This window comes from Jaculus jaculus, chromosome 6 (genome assembly GCF_020740685.1).
Source record: "Jaculus jaculus isolate mJacJac1 chromosome 6, mJacJac1.mat.Y.cur, whole genome shotgun sequence".
Lineage (NCBI taxonomy): Eukaryota > Metazoa > Chordata > Mammalia > Rodentia > Dipodidae > Jaculus > Jaculus jaculus.
In genome coordinates this window covers 146077894-146093208 of record NC_059107.1, presented here as the reverse complement: position 1 = coordinate 146093208, position 15315 = coordinate 146077894, and the positions used below count along the sequence as shown (strand labels likewise).

The window sequence follows — 15315 nt, the reverse complement described above, 5'->3', positions numbered from 1 at the left end:
GTCAGCGGTTTGAAGGGCTTAACTTTATTATAAATAAACCTGGTTTTATTGACTAATGAAATCTGAAATGTGAAGCCTGGGATAGGCAGGAGTGTAGTACTCTGATGTTTACACATCCAAGTATCTGATGTGGGCAAAGTGTTTTGTAATAAATCATTGGATAATTGAATTATGATTCTTTTGTCCAAACATGATCCAAACCTCATCACTAGGGAGAACCTGGAAGGAACTAGACTTTATGCTTCCTTGAACTACTGTATATTTCAGTTTAATAACATAGGAATCTCAATAGCTGTCAAGGAAATGTTGGCGTATTTTCTTTTTTTCCCCACTTTGGTTGTATTTTTTCCCCAGTGCTACATTGGGGCATTTGGCTGTAAGTATTTAGTGATCTGGCCGTACAAAAATGTATATCTTCAGTGTTCTGTTCTCTAATAGTCACACTGGGCTTGGTGAAGTTTAGAATAATGTAGGGCTGATGTCCAAACAAGACAGATCATGAGATGGAAGATTGGTTTTGTCTTTATCTATCGTCTTGTGAAAACAAGGCTAACAACAGGTAAGAATGTCTGACCCCATTTGAAAGGCCAATTAATAAGAAAATAGAGATAACAAGTTTGTTCTGCCACACAACATCAGAAAGTAAGCTCCTCAAACCATTAGTACATGCAGGACCCTCAGAGACTGAATGCTAATTACATGTTCTTCTATATTTTTGAGCTTAGGGAGGACCTATGTGTCTCTGGATAAACTTTAGCCTTCTCCTCTTTTACTCTCAGTTTAATGTTTTTCTAAGATTAGTTTTCCTTATAAGCATTGTCTTTTCCCTTTCAGTTTTCATTTACATTTTCTTCCCCTTCATTCTCTCATTGCCTCTGTGCTAGGCACTGTATACCTGTTAAGTTCCCATTGAAGCATGCACAAAAACAGGAATTGCTCTGAAACTCTACTTTTCAGATGGGCACATTGAAGCTTAGAGAGGATCACCTATCCAAAGAAAGGTGTGATTAATTCAAAGCCAATTGTATTGAGTCATAGGTCTTGGAATCACATTATTTCTCTATAATTTACAACATAATTTTGGAAATTGTTTACTTTCAGGGCCTGAAATTTGTTGCTCCATATTTTTCTGTCTCTTAGGGTTGCTAATGAAAGATCGGATGTCTTCTGACATTCTTGTCTTTGATGTTTTTCCCTTACAGCTTTCAGTATTGTTTCTTTATTTCTGTTTTTGACGTCTTGACGATGATGTGCCATGGGAAGGGTCTTCTGTGGTCATAGGTGTCTGGGGGTGTAAATGCTTGTTGCGTTTACATGTCGACTTTTTTTCTCTTGGTTTGGGGAATTTTCTGCTAAGATTTTATTAAATAATTCTTCAATTTCTTTAGATGTTTGAACCCCCTGTTTCATCTCCCTGCCAAATGTGTGTTAGCTCCTTTCAATTTTTTCTCTTTCTTTTCACCACTGTTTTATTTCATTGAGAATAGAAACCCTCCTCTCTATCGTTACCAGGGATCAGGCTATAGAAGTCTGGGATCCAGGCTCTGGTGATGTAATTGATTAATCATAGGGCCAGGCATTTATCTTGGGTAGTACAGGATGTGGTGTGTATGTGTGCATGTGTGCATGCACGCACATGTGTGTGTATAGGTAAGAAACATTCTCAATAGTCACACAGTTCTAGCCCTTTGAATCACTGTTGGTTTTCAACAGGAAATGTTCCCAGCATATAACCTCTGATGGAACTTTGAAATCACTCTTACTTTACCATTGCAAATGTTCTTGTTAAGGAAATTACAGAACATTCGATTCACTGTTGATATTCAGTGAGAAACCTTCATTTACTATTTTCATATCCTGTAGAGAACAATCACAGAGACAGTTGCTTGCAGTGTTCCTTGTAGAAGGCATTAGGAAGATACTTTTTGAAAGAGTCAGATAGAAACACTGGGATTATAATATGCATGTTTAAAGGCAAAGAAAATCATCTAACCTGAAAAGTGCAAATGAATCAGGGGTACTTGGTCACACATTGTAGATTTAATACACTTTCATATTTCTTCTTTTTTCATATCTCTTTTCTCAAACCACTAGAAATCAATGGTAGAACAGACTTGCAATTGACATACTGCAAATATGTATGGGCAGGTAGGTAGAGATACTGATTTCTTGTTTAGAGCCCTGTGGAGCCTGAGTTAGCCAGGCTAGGTCATACTAGTTGCCATTGGCTTTACTGACTTATTTTTATTTTATTTTAGAGAGAGAATGAGAGTGAGTGAGAGAGGGAGAACTGGTACTCCAGGGTCTCAGCCACTGCAATCACACTCCAGATGCTTGTGTCACCTAGTGGGGATGTGCAACCTTGTGCTAGCCTCCTCTTTGTGTGTCTGGCTTACATGGGATCTGGAGAGTTGAACATGGGTCCTTAGACTTTGCAGACAAGTGCCTTAGTTGCTAAGCCATCTCTCCAGCCTGGCTTCATTGATTTTATTCAGTATTCTCTACAAGAATTATGTTTTGCATAGCTCATTTGATTTAGGAAAATATTGAGAAAAGTTACTTTAAAACAGTTCATTCATTTATAAGGATAAAGACACAGAGACTATATAATAGTAATTAGCTTCCATCTGGATTTATGTGGGTGCTGGGGAATTGAACCTGAGTACTTTGGCTTTTCCAGGCAAGCACCTTAACCACTAAGCCGTCTCTCCAGCCCCTCGTCTCAGATATGTTAAGCTGTGGGAGGAAGTGCTCCTCCAGGACAGGAAAATTTGTTTGCAGTGACAACAGGCCCTGGATCACCCATTCTCTCTCTCTCTCTCTTAAATAAACAAACAAATAAATGATAATTATAAAACAGAAGGTAGGAGGAGAGAAGAAATACTTGGAGGCTGTCTTCTGATCGTCACACATGTGTTATGTCATGTATGCACATACACACATATACACATAAACAAATTTAAAACCCAAACAAAACGTTTTATTAAAAAGTGTAATAAAAGGGCTGGAGAGATGGCTCAGCACTTAAGGTACTTGCCTTTTAAGCCTAATGACCTGGATTTGATGTCTCAGCACTCACATAAAACCAGATGCACAAAGTGGTACATGTATCTGGAGTTCATTTGCAGTGGCTAGAAGCCCTGGCATGCTCATTCTCTCTCTCTCTCTGTGTTTCTCTTCTGTCTGTTCATCTTTGCTTCCAAATAAATAAATAAAAATGAAAAAGAAAAATGTGGAATACAGAGAATAGCAATATATGGGTATCAACATGAACTTTTAACCTGAATTATTGACATTTTGGTTTCATAATTTTGCATAATATAGTAATAATACTTTATTAGTGTGACATATTAATTGTTAATAAGTATTTTTTTCTGAATTTTTTTCTTCAAACTTATGGGGTCATAATTCATATTTCTGGCAATTTCATTTTCAATATTGCAATAATTTCTTCATTTTGAGATCATGTTTCCACTGATACAACTGTGACTAATGCTGTTGAGTATTTTATAGATTCTGACAAAATTGAGAGAGACTTCTGAGAATTTTGTCTTAAATATAAATTTTTGTCCATCTATATCTGATTACTCTTACAGAATACCTTTGCTAAAAATATTTGACTCTGTACCAATTCATTGTGTGTGTGAATCTGAATTGAAATTTAAGTCTATACAGTAACATTTCCATGTTTTCTTGGTAATTTTTTTTTTTCAAGGTAGGGTCTCACTCTCTCCCAGATTGACCTGGAATTCACTATGGAGTCTCAGGGTGGCCTCAAACTCATGGCAATCCTGCTACCTCTGCCTTCTGAGGGCTGGGATTAAAGGTGTGTGCTACCATGCCCAGCTTCTTGGTAACTTTGAAAGCTATGTAAGAATCTAAAGGTTGCTTCATGAGTTGTATGTATTTCAAAGCATCTTGATTCATGATTTAGAATTCCTTGCAGAATTAGAGTGTACGTTGACTTTAACTCCTTACTCCAGAGCTCAGTATGTCTAATGGCATGAGCAGAACTTATCTCTTTCTTATAGGTATAAAGTTTGTGGTGTCATCTCTTATTTGGAGAAGAAGATTCCGTAGGGGGAGGAAGATAACATCCTCTATCCCCAGATGTTTGGAGAAGGATGTTAACCAAGGCAAATTGATGCCATCCTTGTGTCAGAACCAATCAGCTTTATCTAGAGTGAGATACACTCCCGTGAACATGGTCTGCCCTTTTGAACCCTCATCTTACAAATATAGCACACTCGATACCAGGAAGAACCAGCATGAGAGTACAGCTCACCCAGCTTGACCTGTTTTGTCTGAAAAGTGATGCAAAGCCAAGACACATTTGCCTCATGGTGATCAGACAGCCACAGCATCCCCAGCCTCTGTGATCCTTCACTCTGAACCGCCACTAAGGGCATCTCCCAGGATCTCAAAATATGCTACTGGTCCTGAACTCCAGTCCATGCAGCCAATCAACTGCAATGGACTAATGTGCTCAGATAAAGATATTTATATTACCCAAAATGACTCTAACATTAAAGTGTGGATCCCCAAATTCTCATTCATGAAATTAAAACACAAATGAAATGTGACAAAAGTCCTTACAAGTGGTGGCAATGAACTTAAGGCAGAAGGGACTGAAGTGTTACATATGGACCACTTATCTCCCAATCACACCTGCATCTCCACTGATCTACAGTGCTTAGTCACAGTACATTTTACTATAATTCTGTATTGTACAGGGCTCAGTGGGAAAAGATTAAGACCCGGAGATCAAGACCACACTGGGTTTGACCCAACATTGAATAGCTAATGCTTTAGAAGAAATGAGTTTCAGTCAGCATTCTAATTGACCCTTCTCAAACACAATTTTATTTTTGTATACTTCCTGCAATTTCATTCTTCCTCCTTTTCTTTCTCATCCTCCTCTTCCTCCTACTCCTTTTCCTCCTTTTCTTCTTTTTTTTATTTTTAAAGGCAGGGTTTCATTCTAGTCCATGCTAACCTGGAATTCACCATGTAGTGTCATGGTGGCCTCAAACTCCCAGTGATCCTCCTACCTCTGCCTCTCAAGTGCTGTGATTAAAGGTGGGCACTACCACGCCTTAGCACTCCAATTCCATTCTGATTTCATATGTTGTTATTGTGGCCCAGGTCTTCATATACCATTCATGAATGATTGTGTACTTTTGCAAAATCAGTTTTAAACCCCCCTCCAAACACCGTTCTGTCAAATCATAAGGCTGCTGCAAAAATCTCTATTTTTGCTTTTGGTGTGCAGGGGAGGTGTATTTTTCATTATCCTAAGGGACAAGGTCAGGTATAGGAGAAGCTCCAGTTTCCTGTTCTGTCCTTCCATGTCCTCTAATTATAGTTGCTATAAGGTGGCCTAAAGCTGCTGTTGCTTTACATAATGCCAAGAGAGAAAGAAAATACGATTTCATTGGTTACTGTACTAAGAATGGTTCTTAAGGCCAAGCAAGAAAACCATAATGAGCTTGGTAAACAAACAATTGAAAAGTACAGGTGCTGGGAGTGTGCACGGCCCCAAAATCAACACGGCTTGGGAGGAGAAGGGGGTAGGATAACAAAGAAAGGTGCCTTTCATTCAAAGAAATTTATTTCTTTTCAATATTTGCGATCTGCAGCCGATAGGGCATGAGGCCACTTGGCATTATTTCCTGACAAAGGGGAGGGCTGGGTGCAGTGAGCAGATGCTGGAGTGGCCTATGGCGTGAGGTGCACCATTTGTCAAGAAGGTCAATATTTGCTGTGCTTGTATTTTTGTGGCGAAAATTTGCTCTTCTTAACAGAAAGGTGGGGGTTGTGCTTTGCTTTAAAATATAGAGCACATGTCTGACTTCAGGCAGTGAACCAAGTGAAAACAGCAAGGTATTCACAGACAGGAGCCAGTATCTCCATCCCTTTCTGATGGTGAGATGGTTCTTTTAAGCAGTTAAATCCATATGGTTTATGACATGACACTGGCCATCTCTTCTCCATTCATTCTTTTTGTATTATTTTTATTTTATTGAGTACATTATTGTATGAACACATTGCATATCAGTCATATTCCCATCAGGTTATACTCTTATGTTCTCTCTTCCCTGCTCCTATCCCATTGAGAGCCCTCCTCAGTGGGGTTATTAGGGCTCACTGTGGGATCATGAATGCACCAGTCAGCCTCTGAATATGGTGCCTCAGAATACACCTTCCCACCCTATGGCCCTTACTGTTTATCTGCCACCTTCTACAATGTTCCCCGAGTCTTGGAGGGTGTGTCCTAAGTCTCCTTTAATACAGAGCTCTCAGCAGCCAATGATTCTTCTCCATTCATGCTTTATTATGCCAGGTAAACTCTTCCTTAACAAAACATACAATTTGAATATAAAGTTGCATCTCGAAGAACATTTTTAAAAATACTATTTTATTTGTTTGAGGGAGAGAGAGGGGTAGAGTGAAAGAAAGAGAAATGAAGAAAGAGAGAAAGAGAGAGAGAGAGAGAGAGAGGGCATCCCAGGGCCTTCAACTGCTGCAAATGTAATCTAGGCACATGAAAACCACCTTTTAGATTTTGCTTTTGTGGGTCCTAGGGAATTAAACCTGGGTCCTTTGGCTTCACAGGTAACTGCCTTAATTGCTAAGCCATCTCTCCAGCCCCTGAAGTACATTTTGAAACATCAATCAGCTCCATTCAGTTTACTCCACATAGATGGATACAGCATTGTCTCATGAAGGACGAAATGTGTGAAGCACTGGATGACTGAGATGAAGGACTTGGGAGTCACTACCTTAGCTTTTGAAGTCCCAGTTTCCCTACTTTTTTATACTTAGGTTACAGAGAAGAGATCTGTAAGATACAGGGGAAGACAGATATGGATAGTGGGTCATGACCAGCACCCTCTTCCACAGAAATCATTTTACAATTGATCCCCTACATAAAAGTGTGGTTGAGTATTTAATGTGCATGTGGAGTCAGCTGGGAACTTTGTTATAACTCAAACCCTGATTTGGGTTGGTTTAGGTGGGGCTGGAGAATATTCTTATTTAATAGGCTTCTAGGTGATGCTCGTGAGGCAGGACCATGCTTTAGCAAGAAGTTACTTACTACTTGCATCAAGTACCTGGGATGACTGCTGCCAGTGTGAACCTCTGAACTCTATCATAGGCATTTGGCATCATGATTTGCCTTTTAGCATACATGCTATTCAGATGAATCTTAGGAATGGTAAAATTTGAGGAACCACTGGATACCATTAAGAAAGTGCACAGCATATTTGGGCTGGAGATTTAGAAAAGAATGTGAGAAGAAGAATCCTACATAGGTAAATTGCAACTGTCATGATAAGTGGCAAAGCTAATGGGCAGTGAAGGGCCATAGTGGAACGGGTGGGTCTGGAGAACCTTGACAGTGTGCGGTCGACAGCATTCAGTGCTGAGTAGATCTGGAGGCTGGGAGAGAAAGAGGGGTCAAGATACCTGTCATGTTCTGGTTTGGACATCTAGATTTTGGCTGTGTCAGCACTAAGACAAGTAACTATGATGTGGAATTAAGATTGCACTTTTCTTTATGGAAGAAAGTGATTTGAGGCCTGCCTCTAACACTTATTACTTATATAGCCTTGGCAAAGCTGTTTTATTTTCCATGGGGAATAATGGTCAGGAGGCCGCATTACTCCACCCTGCAGGCATATAAGCTGAAGGCTGGAGGGTGCATGACTCTAGTTCATACAGAGAGGAGTGGAGATGAGACACGCATGAGGACCGTCGTGACTGTGGCTCCTGCTCTGAACTTCTCAGGTTATTGGACACAGAACTTCTCTCAGGGGTCCAAGTGGTGCTAGCCAAGTCTTATACATCATTTCTTTCTCATTTCACTCTGTCTCAGTTTTCCTTAGTATTACTGATGTGGTATACTTTCTTTTAAAGTGGAAGAAATTTCCTTTATTTTTGTTTCATTTTGTTTTGTTTGGATAGGGTCTCACTCTGGCCCAGGCTGACCTCACATTCACTGTGTAGTCTCAGGGTGGCTTCAAACCCCCTCTTCATGCTCCGGCTATTACATTCTTTGCACCACTTCTACAGTATTCCTGAGTCTTGGTAGGTGGCACAATAAACATGTCTTATCTAACTTTAACTTATTTTTCTCCTCTACATTCTAGCACAGTCCTCGCTATGAAAAATCAGCCTTGCCCTGCTCCAGATTTGTCAAGCACATGAGGAATTTCTGTGCATCTCACAAATTTAACAGCCTACATTTCATGCCTGTGCCAGGTAAATTAAGAAATAATCTCAAGAAAGATCATGTTTGCAGAGAAACCTTGGGAATGTATGGTCAAAAAAATCATAAGTGAAGAACACTTCAGCTGCATTTGAAAACACCATGAAAGAGGTCTTCATTGTTTTTATGAAGCTGGTTTAACCCCAGGGGAGACTGGCCTGAGGTGGAGCTGGATCCAAGGGGCATGTGTGTGTATGTATTTGTGTGCGTGTGCGCGTGTATATATAAATATACATACATACATACACACACACACACACACACACACACACACACACACACACACACACACATATATATATATATATATAATATATATATATATATATATATAACTCCCAGGATTTTACAGTGCTTATGTTGTTGGCTTTATTCATTTGCTACTTTCAGAATCAGAAAGGATAGCAACTATGTGGCTAGCAGCATCTATGATTCTTAGAGCTTATCAAGAAACCCTGGTGTTCCTTGCATTTATAACAATATTCCTCTCTTACCCAATAACTTTTCTTGGCCACATTTGAGCCTTAAAGATCTGGGAGAATAAAGAACATCAGGTTCGGGAGAGAGGGGTACATTTGTGTAAGTTGTACCTAAATTGCACATTTGAGAGAAAGGCAGAGACAAAGACAGAGAGATGGGCATGGAGGGATGGCCTTCCGCAAAACAAATGGATATAAGGCAAGCAAAGTAGTATGATTTTGCATCAAGCCAATGTCATATGTGGCTGCATTATTTATCTTCTACACAACACTGGTGGTACTGACTTTTAAACCTCCTGGGACTATCCATGAATTCCATCCTGAGGATCATTTAATGACCTATGCAATATACTACCTAGGAAACAGCACAGATTTTCAAACAAGTTGGTACCAGATGGTCTCTGTCTGGTATTTGCAGATTCTTGATGTCCTAATCAAAGAACTAGAAAAGATGCACATGGCAGGTAAGGCAGCAAGAAACTTGATTAGCAAAGGGCAAGTAGATGTGTGGATAAGTTGCCAAGAAAGGCACCAGGCTATCTCAGTGTGAGAGTACTCTAGAGCCCCAGGGTTTTGCCTAGGGCTTCTTTTCTATGAAAGAGAGAGAGGGAGAGGGAGAGAGAGAGATTGAGAATTGGTGAAGCAGGGCCTCCAGCCACTGTAATCAAACTGCACATGTATGCACCACCTTGTGTGCATGTGTGACCTTGCATGCTTCTGTCAACTTGTGTGTCTGGCTTATGTGGGACCTGTAGAGTTGAAGATGGGTCTTTAGGCTTCACAGGCAAGTGTCTTAATCACTAAGCCATCTCTCTAGTCCTAGAGCTTCTTTTTACAGGGTCTAAGAGAAGGAGGAACTGGTTACCAAAGGCCATAGTTTGGATGGGTCTCTCTCTGTCTTATCTTTTTTTGGATGGCTCTCTATTTTGATTGGCAGACTTGAGTTCAATTAGCCTTTTTTTTTCTGTGCATGTTTCTTCCCATGATGTACCTGATGTCAACCATAGGTACCATCAATCAGGCATAGACATAAGATGGAAAATAAGGGACTCTTCCACAAAGCTCATTCAGAGGTCGTTTTAGTATGCATCCACCCAAAGCCAGTTCAGGCTAGACTGGCCCCCTGTCCCTCAATCCTGGACACATTACAGAACACATTTGAATAGAAATTGACTCCTAAAATTTTCCCGACAAGGAACAACTTATTTTTTTATTTAATTGTTTAAACTGGAATTAACATGCAACTACATGCAGGTGAGGGTCCCAGGTCGCTAACAGGTTGCTACATGTGTGGTTAGAAAAAGGGGAATTGAAGTTGTCAGAGCCAAGCAGTGTTCCAGGTTGCTAGACTACTCCACATGCTTTGGCTGCTTCACATTCTAAAGCAGGTAAATGTTATGCTTTCATTTATACCATTGTTTAATTATTTTTTTTTAAAATTAATATATTACCACTTTGATTTATATGTTAATATTATTTACTGGTATACTTGGATATCAAGGATATTGAAAGGTTTTCTTGGTTTTATGCCAGTTTAAATGTTATGTAATTATGTAATTTAATGAGATCACTTTAGAATAAAGTTATAATATATCCTCAAACTTGTTTCTCTTTGAAAAGAGAATTAAAAATTTCATATGGTTCAAAAGGAATACAAAGGCATACAGTGGAGTGTTTGACCTCTTACACTATAGTCGAATTCCTTCTTCTTTCTTTAGGAATGCACATTTGGTGTTTCCTCTTTATGTGTTTATGTATCTATGTGTGTTTGAGATAGTTTGTGTAAGTAATCCTGGCTGATCTGGAAATTATCTAGGCCATACTGATTTCAACCTTGTGGCAATCATCCTGCCTGTACCTCCTGAGTACTGCTGTTATGGACATATATTACCACTCCCAGTTCTTTTTCCCTTTTGGTGTTTTTATAACAGCCCTTCTCCACTTTCTCTAAACAAAGTTGAAGGTATGTACTGGAGATGTAAACTTGCAGGTGAGCTGCAGTGGTCTATACCTACCTGTCTGCATCTCATACTTGGTCTCAGAGCTCTTTCCACATCAGTGCACTGACAGCTTTTTCATGCAGTTTTTCTACAACTTTGGGGTTGAGTTTCCCTGCTATAGGAGTATTCGAGCAGGCTGAGTGGAATAAAATACAGGTAGATTCTAAAATTTAACTAAACACTGTACACATTCAATCAAAAACAGCCCCGAGTATGTATGCAAGAGTAGTTATTATAATGACCAGATCCTCTATCAACAAAGAGGTTAAGATTTCTGGTCTGTTGAGGGATCCAAGTCAGCTTGTGACCAAGTGAGACCCTTCCCTGGTGCAATCCCAGTTACCTTGGGTGATTTTGGTCTCAGTCAAGTTGCTGCCTGGGTCGTCGGGCTGCTGTTCTGATTTCTGGAGCTGGGCACTTGCTTTTCCTACGGGGCAAACCGAGCTGCTGCTGCTGCCTCTGCTGCTGCTGTAGCTGCCACTGCTGGAGCCACCACTGCTGCTGAAGCTGCTGCTGCTGTGTCCACTGCCGCTGCTCCCCCTGAAGCTGCTGCTGCCGAGTCTGCCACTGCTGCCACTCCTGGGTCTGCTGCTGCTGGGGCTGCTGGTACCGGTGCTGGAGCCGCTGATGTTGCTCCCGAACTCTGCTCCTGCTTGGGTCCCGTTGTCAGCCCAAGTTGACGTGGCCGGGTCCCGGGCCGCTGCTCTGTTCGCCAGAGCTGGGCTCAGGCGGTGGGGGAGGGGAGGGAGCCGCGGCTGCTCTGGTTGTCTCGCTGCTCCACGTGTTCTTCTACCTCGTGGTCTGCTCCTCCGCTGCTCGCTGCCGCTCTCCCCTCACGTTTCCCGAGTTGCGGAGAGCGCGGTGTGAGGGAAGCTCCCGCACCTGGCTTTTCCTGCGGCTGGAGCCGAGTCTGGCGGCTTTCTGCTGCGCCGCGGCCGCGGCGGTTGGCCGAGCTGCCGGAGCCGCTTTTCCCGCCTGTGCGGGCTCTGGATGCTCTATAACTCTTCTACTTCTCTGCTGCCGCTTCAATTTCCTATACACCTCACTTTTTAGTAAAAGTGTGTATTTTGCTGAGTTTTTTTGGTCTTTTTCCCCCCTAGGCTGATTTGGCGTGGTACCTACGCCGCCATCTTAACCGGAAGTCCTCTTTTTTCTACAACTTTGTACTAACGCATTTTTAAATATTTTATTTATTTACTTTGAGAGAGAGAGAGGGAGAAAGAGAGAGAGAGACAGAGAGACAGAGAGAGAGAGAGAGAGAGAGAAAGTGTGTGTTCCAGGGCTTCTAGGCACTGTAAATGAACTCTAGATGCATGTGCCACCTTGTACATTTGGCTTACATGAGTACTGGGGTATTGAATCTGGGTCCTTAGGCTTCCAAGGCAAGCTCCTTAACTACTAATCCATCTTTCTAGCTCTCAACTAATGCATTTTATATTATATTGTAATTTATTAAATCATTTACTTCTGATGGACAACTAGTCATTCCTTGCAAAGAACCAACTCAGTTGGTTCCTCAATACCCAAGGTTATTTATCCATGGATTCAACCAATTGCTGGTAAAAATGTAGTTATGTCTGTGATAACTGCATCTATACTGACTGTGGTGGTTTGATTTAGGTATCCCCCATAAACATGGGGCCTGAATGCTATGTCTCCAGCTGGTGGCAATGTGGGGATTGGAGCCTCCTGGAGGGGATGTATTATTTTGGGGTGGGATTATGGGTGTTGTAGTCAGCTTTCCCTTGCCAGTATTTGATAAATTCTCCTGCTGCTATTGTCCACCTGATGCTGGCCAGGAGGTGATGTCCACCCTCTGCTTATGCCATTGTTTTCCCCTGCTATCATAGAGCTTCCCTTCAAGTGTGTAAGCTAAAATAAACCCTTTCCTACCACAAGCTGCTCTTAGTTGTGTGCTTTCTGCCAGAAATACAAAAAAAATTGGTAGCAGGAGTGGGGTTATTGCTGCTAGAAACTTGACTATGGAATTGGCCTTTGGAACTTATTTAAGGGAGGAATATAGAAGCATTTGAAAGCTTGGCCTGAGAAATACCTTGCTGTGCTATGTGTATAGTTTGATATATTATTCTGGTCAGACTTGAAAGACCTGAATGTACTGGCAAGTATGGACTGTGAGGATTGACTTGTGAGTGGAAGAAAGAGCTATGTCCAGACTGGGCTAAAGACAGTTTGTATCAGAGGCTTGCTGTTCTGCTTGTGTCCTGAGAATTTGTGCAGGGTTGCTTTGTGTATAAATGGACTGATGTGAACAGAAGGATATGGCACAGAAAAAAAAAAAGAGGAAATCTTTGGGCTGAAGCTGTTGCCCATTCAGCTGCAATTGCTTGAGAGATTATAACCATTGAGAGTAGGCTAGCTGATCTGCATTGCAACAACAGGAAGAATGCTGACTCTTGGGAAGGGGTCTGAATGCTGAAGGAGTGTCTTGTTCTTCAAAGTCTGCTTTATTCCCCCTGCTGGATTAACAAATTGGTAGCCTACCTGGTACTATAGAGTATAGCATATGCAGGAGAGAGAGAGGTTATTAAATTTGCAACATGGTTTTGCTTTTTGGAAATGGCCATGAGTAGCATGAATCAGGCTTATTGTATTACTGCATGGAGGCCCAGTGGAGCCATGAGGATAAACTGTGGGTTGCAGGAGAGACACAATTGAGATGCCAGGACTATGAGATAGCTGCCAAGGAGAGCTGCTAACACTGGATGGAGTTTTCTGGGAATCTAAGTAGCCTAGCTGGAGGGGTGAGGCTGGAACTCAAGACTCATCACTGGTTAGAATTATCAGACTTGGAGACTTGTCACTGATTAGAGTTGTTGGACTTGAAGCTACAAAATTTGACGTTCGTCTTGTTTGTTTTGTATTGGATGAATATTGCTTTGCTATGTGTAGTTCTCTCTTTTGCAGTGTGAATGTTTATTATGTGCCATTATGTTTTTAAATTATATATTCCAACTCAGTTAAAAGACCTTGGTCTATGGGGCCATTTGAACATCATTGGGATTTATAAAAACTATGGAGACTTTTAAAGTTGGACAGAATGTATTGCATTTTACATCATGGATGGTTATCAGTGCATATAAAGGATGAAGAATATTGTCATGATCATGATCATGAAAAATGTATTACAACAAGATCCACTGTATCAGGATCATGATTATGTCTACAACTTTGAGAAATGTCCTGCTTTAAAATTACATAACTTCATATGACAGGTCTAAATGTCTTAGCATTTTGCTAAATTTGGACTCTGAAGCCATCAGGGATTTTGGGCTTGAGAGGGCACTGATGGGTAGGAATCTGCAGAGATGAAGGACTCAGCATGGTCATCTTAGGACAAATGAGTATCATTTTGGTTCTGGGTGCAGTGTCTGGGTAGAAATAGAGAACTGTTAGGATGGTGATCTAGGTTTGACACCTGAAAGAAGAGGTATAGTGAGGCTTCTAGGTGATGGGGAAATTCTGCTTTCTTGTTAACAGGTAAGTGATGTGATTCGATTTATCCAGCAGCAGTTAGGAACAGTGATTGAAGAGGCAAGACTTCAGGCAGAAAAACTAGTTTTGAGGCTCCTCCAATTATCCAGGAGGAAAACAGTAAGGTCGTGAACATGTCCATGAAGTCAGAGGAAGGAAATAAGTAGGAGGGCTATGTACTAGATATTGCTGCCAGGACATAAGCAGGGATTAAAGATGAGGATTGATGGAAGCTGATGTGGGGCTGAGTTTGTGCATTCATCAATTCATTCAACAAGTAGTGACTGAGCACCCATTAAATGTCAGCTACCGGGCTGGAGAGATGGCTTTTCAGTTAAGCACTTACCTGTAAAGTCTAAGGAGCCCGGTTCAAGGCTCAATTCCCCAGGACTCATGTTAGCCAGATGCACAAGGGGGTGCAAACGTCTAGAGTTCGTTTGCAGTGGCTGGTGGCCCTAGCACACTCATTTTCTGCCCCCCCCCGCCTCTCTCTCTCTCACTCTCAAATAAATAAATAAAAATAAACAGAAAATTAAAAAAATATGTCAGCTATAAGCCTAGCTTTTGGATACACAGAAGTGAGCAAGACAGAGAAGGTTCTTGCCTCATGAGAGATGTCTTTTGAGGAGTTCAACAGTTGATAAGTAAACAAAAGTGTTACTATAGATTGTAGTAAAATCTATGAGGAAAAGCAGAGGTTGAGTTTTTCTCATGCCCTTCCATAAGCAGCCCCTCTCCAACCCCAGAGCCTGATGACTGCCGCTCTATTTAATATCCTCATAGTTTTACCATTTCCATAATGCCCCATCAATGGAATTATATGATGTAATTTCCTAAACTAACCTCTTTCATTTAGCATAATGCATTTGAGTCTCATCTTGTTAGTGATGAGTAATATTCCACTGTATAGACCTGCCACAGATGAAGAACATGGGGTTTGTTTTAGTTTTTGGAAAGCTTCTTTAAGGTAATCAGAGTGTTCTATATTCTGATTATGATAATGATTATCAATCTGCATGTTTGGTGAAACATATAGCTGCATACTAAAAATAAATTTTAATCTATGTAAATT

The 15315-nt window shown here is 41.0% G+C and overlaps 1 protein-coding gene across 1 annotated transcript in view; it reads left to right on the top strand.

Annotated features, from left to right (window-relative positions):
• C6H12orf42 (chromosome 6 C12orf42 homolog) overlaps nucleotides 1–15315 on the top strand; it is a 72756-nt gene that overhangs the window by 12146 nt on the left and 45295 nt on the right. The window contains exons 3-4 of the mRNA XM_045152257.1: nucleotides 1141–1208; nucleotides 8154–8265. Coding sequence (XP_045008192.1) covers nucleotides 1141–1208; nucleotides 8154–8265 — 180 coding nt within the window. The remainder of the gene's footprint in view (nucleotides 1–1140; nucleotides 1209–8153; nucleotides 8266–15315) is intronic.